The 3,997-nt window shown below is 36.2% G+C and overlaps 2 protein-coding genes across 2 annotated transcripts in view; both read right to left on the reverse strand.

Moving 5' to 3' along the window:
- Window positions 1-754: 754 nt before the first annotated feature.
- Window positions 755-3,066, reverse strand: LOC107481862 (probable receptor-like protein kinase At1g11050). The gene has a single exon (XM_016102203.3). It carries the CDS (start codon window positions 2,703-2,705, stop codon window positions 792-794), a length of 1,914 nt encoding a protein of 637 aa, XP_015957689.1. The 5' UTR covers window positions 2,706-3,066; the 3' UTR covers window positions 755-791.
- A 257-nt stretch (window positions 3,067-3,323) lies between these two features.
- LOC107481863 (putative transferase At1g60990, chloroplastic) overlaps window positions 3,324-3,997 on the reverse strand; it is a 3,539-nt gene continuing 2,865 nt past the window's right edge. The window contains exons 11-12 of the mRNA XM_052259556.1: window positions 3,969-3,997; window positions 3,324-3,766 (exon numbers count right to left, since the gene is read on the reverse strand). The exon at window positions 3,969-3,997 is cut by the window's right edge and continues 69 nt beyond it. Coding sequence (XP_052115516.1) covers window positions 3,581-3,766; window positions 3,969-3,997 — 215 coding nt within the window. The 3' untranslated portion in view covers window positions 3,324-3,580. The remainder of the gene's footprint in view (window positions 3,767-3,968) is intronic.

The following is a 3,997-nucleotide window of genomic DNA, read 5'->3' on the forward strand; positions in this document are numbered from 1 at the left end:
CCACGTATTTTATAAAAATTTTAAATTCATCTGTCTGCTTATCTCGTATCATATCATGTCTCGTATCTGGATCAGTATTCGTACATCATAGTACCAAAGCAATACCGAACTAATTCATCAATGAAAGGACAACACTTTTATCTACTGTTAACTGATTTTAAAGGCAAATGAGAGCTTTGCATAAAGCCATAAACCATCATCTTCTCCTTCGTTCTTTTTAAAAATAAAATAGTTGGTAGAGCAAAGTGTATTATTCATGTTGTTTCTGATATTAACTCATCATTACCGTGTCTAGTTCTACCGAAATAATTAATTAGATTTTTGACATAATGACACACAAAAATAAGCCCACGTCAATTTCATTTATAATATCTTCAACATATTTTGTGGTATTTACACAGTTGATTATAAGTGAATATATTTAAATTTCTTCTAATATATATTTGGTCATAAAAGTGAAACGTATAGTTATTCAAGTGATACTAAATCTCATTATTTGTGTGTGTACATTTAAATTCAAAAAATCCGTTATTTAAAGTTCTTTGAGTATTTCAAGTATTATTGAATTAATTATTGTATTAATAGCAAAACTCAAACTATAGTGAAGTCTGTTTAAAGTGCTTGTAACGGCCACTTTCCATAAAACACACAACATATGCTTAATATTGTGACAATATACACAAGCTTTTTAGTTAAGAATATGATATCATCCAAATATATATTTTAATTATAACTTAATTTAGTTACATCCTCAATCTTACTTTTCTTTATACATGTATATTTTTACTATTCTAAATAACTATGGGAAAAACATGGTGTGCAAGAGCCATTGGCCTATCTGGAATTGGTGGAATCTCAATATCCCCTTCTAACATCTTCAAAGCATCCAAAATTGTTGGCCTTGAATCAGCTACTACATGAGAAGACAGAACACCAACCATTAAGAATCTTTCTATTATTTTCCTACTAGTAAGGTTTTCATCTATTAACATAGAAGCATCCAAAGCTGATTCTAAGTTACCAGATTTCAGCAATGACCAAACCCAATCTGAGATAAAGAATGCAGATGTTCCAGATGAAGATAAATCAAGAGCTTTTCTTCCACACAATATTTCCAGTATAACCACACCAAAACTATAGACATCACTCTTTTCAGATAATTGGCCATAAAGTGCATATTCTGGTGCCAGGTACCCATGAGTTCCAGCAACTCTTGTATTTATCAGAGACCTACTTTCAATGTTTTGTTTAGCCAACCCGAAATCCGCAACTCTTGCATTCATACCTGCATCAAGCAGAATATTGGTGGTTTTGATATCTCTGTGATAGATTGCAGGTTTAACTCCAAAGTGCAAATAGACCAACCCATTTGCCACATCCAAGATTATGCTCTTTCTTTGAGACCAAGTAAGTGATTTCTTCATATTTCGGTTGTCCATGGAAGAGAAGAGATGGTCTTCAAGGCTACCATTTGGCATGTAATCATAAACAAGATATCTTTGGCTTTCTCTGTACCCGGAATCCTCCTCTTCTTCTTTATCAACCACACAACACCCTCTTAGCAGCACTAGATTCCGGTGTTTCAAGTTGCTAATAATCTCCACCTCCCTGTAGAATTCTTCATCTCCTTGAGAATCCGATTCTTCTATCCTTTTAACTGCAACGATTGTGCCATCAGGTAGAATGCCCTTGTAAACTAAGCCAGAACCACCTCTGCCAATGAAGTTCTGGGTTGAAAAATTGTTAGTGGCCTTCACTAGGTCCTCAAACTTGAACCAAGTTGACCCTGTATTTGGTCTCACTCGAGTCCTAGACCCTTGCACTGTCAGTTCAGCACAGACATACAAATTCTCAGCAGCTTTTCTCGTCCCCAACCTGTTGTACCATAGACACAAACCTATCAAGGAAGACACAACCAAGATTCCAATTGAAGCTCCAATTAAACCAAATACAAGAGCATGATTATGGCTCCTTCTTCTGGCACCTCTCCCTTGATCACTAATAAGTGGCAACTCATAAATACAAGACATAGCACCTCTGCTTTCAGGGCCAAGCTCGTTTGCGATTCCAGCAGCATATAGAATTGAAAAATAAAAACAGTCTTGGGAATGAGAAGCATTTCCATCAATAGCATTCATCTTTTGCAGAACATTTAGACCTTCTGTGACACAAATGTCGCAGTTGGCAGAGACACTGAGGTCTGGCTTACAGGCATCGTTGAACCGAGTTGTAGGACCAAGATTGTTGATCCAGTCTTGCTTAGATTGGATGTTAGCGCATAGGTTGGGACTGATAACAAATTGAAGCGGGTCAAAACAAGAGGAAACAAGGTTGTTTGGAAGTGAGAGAGCACTGAGCTTGGATTGGAAGTGATGAAGGCAGGATTTTATGGTGGGAAGATTCGGGAACTGGAAAAGGGAGTTTTCTTTGAGGTTTTGAGCAAGTGCTATGCCAAAGAGGGATAACAGAGCAGTGCAACAAAAACTTGAACGTGTTTTGTTTTTGGATGGGAAAGGTTGGAAGTTATGGCAGCTAGAGGAGTTCCATGGGACTGTCAGCACATAATCCATTCCCACTGGGCATACAGAGTTGTTGCTGCTATGGGAAATGGTGGGAGATGATGATGATGATGATGATGATGATGATGAGAATGGCCTTGTAGGAGCCACAAGAAAGATTAGGAGAAGCACAAAAACAGGTTTCATGTTTATGATTACTGTGTTTTTGCTGTGTTGTTTGTTTCACATTTTGTGTGTATTTAAGGATGTTATAGAAGAACTAATGAGTCAATGACATAGTGAAAGACGGGGTAGAAAGAACTGAGCCACTGACACCATTTCAAGGAACACGGCATTGATCAGAAATAAAAGCTTATGACTTTGCATTAACAAGAGTGGTTGAAGACTTGAAGTAAGTTCGTATGGAGAGGTAGTGCGGAAACCAATGCACCAGTTGACTTTGAAATGCTCATTCGTCATAACTATTTTCCAATTCTTTTACATGATTTTATTTTATTTTATGCTAATTTTACTCGTGTATCAGGATTCACCAATTAAATCTCGATCCAAAAAAAAAAATTCAAAACCACCATAGTATATATACATAAGTCCAAATTTGTTACTCTCTTACAAAACATAATGCTAAAATGTCAAGGCTTGTACCAAAATTTGTCTCTTAATATATTATAAACCAAGAGATAAGTAAGGATTAAAAATGAAACATCAGCTTAACACGTAACTTAGAAATTTTTAAGTGATGAATGAAGAATTCATTTCCGGCTGATGAAACTCTCTTCTAATAAAGAAATTTTTTAACACTACACATTGACAAGATTCCTCCTCGAAAGGTATAGTGTATTTTCTAAAAACTTTATCGAACTATACATAAATAGCCTCCAAATATGAAATAGGCACCAGTTGTATTCAGCCATTAATAATTTAGCAAACTAGTTAAAAAAAAACGGCCAGTATGATGCATGAACTTTTCTTACACTTCTACCTGATCCGACATCAATATGCTATGCATCACAAATTCATAATCACACTGAACCACATTGTTCTATTTTTCATGCCAAAAAGAATCAACCAGTTGAACTACCAGAAGGCGGCTGTTGCTGAGAAAGGAAAGGAACTTCCACCACTGTTCCACTGATGTTGTCTCCCACAACTACAGTATCTCCTTCTGAAGCAGCTTGCCTCTTAATGTAGCCTAATCCGTAGTGTTCAGATTGCTTTCTTCCTGATGCATAGCTGGTCAACTTTCCAACCTGCATGATTCACAGAAAACATCAACTTCTTCCAACCCGTTGAAGATAAAATCAGGATTACAGAATGCAACTCAATATCAGGTGCATAGGGAACTAGTATTACCTAAGAGTTACCAATATCTCTGAGGTGATAGGGGCCAAATAAAATGCAACAATTCATTAAAAATAATGCAATCATGAATAAAAAAATGAAATAAATAACCTTTTTGCCATCAACTGTAATAATGCTGC

Source organism: Arachis duranensis, chromosome 3 (genome assembly GCF_000817695.3).
Source record: "Arachis duranensis cultivar V14167 chromosome 3, aradu.V14167.gnm2.J7QH, whole genome shotgun sequence".
Taxonomy (NCBI): Eukaryota; Viridiplantae; Streptophyta; class Magnoliopsida; order Fabales; family Fabaceae; genus Arachis; species Arachis duranensis.

Bases quoted from the DNA above. Each gene is read 5' to 3' on its own strand.
- LOC107481862 (XM_016102203.3), bottom strand. From the start codon at position 2,705: ATGAAACCTGTTTTTGTGCTTCTCCTAATCTTTCTTGTGGCTCCTACA.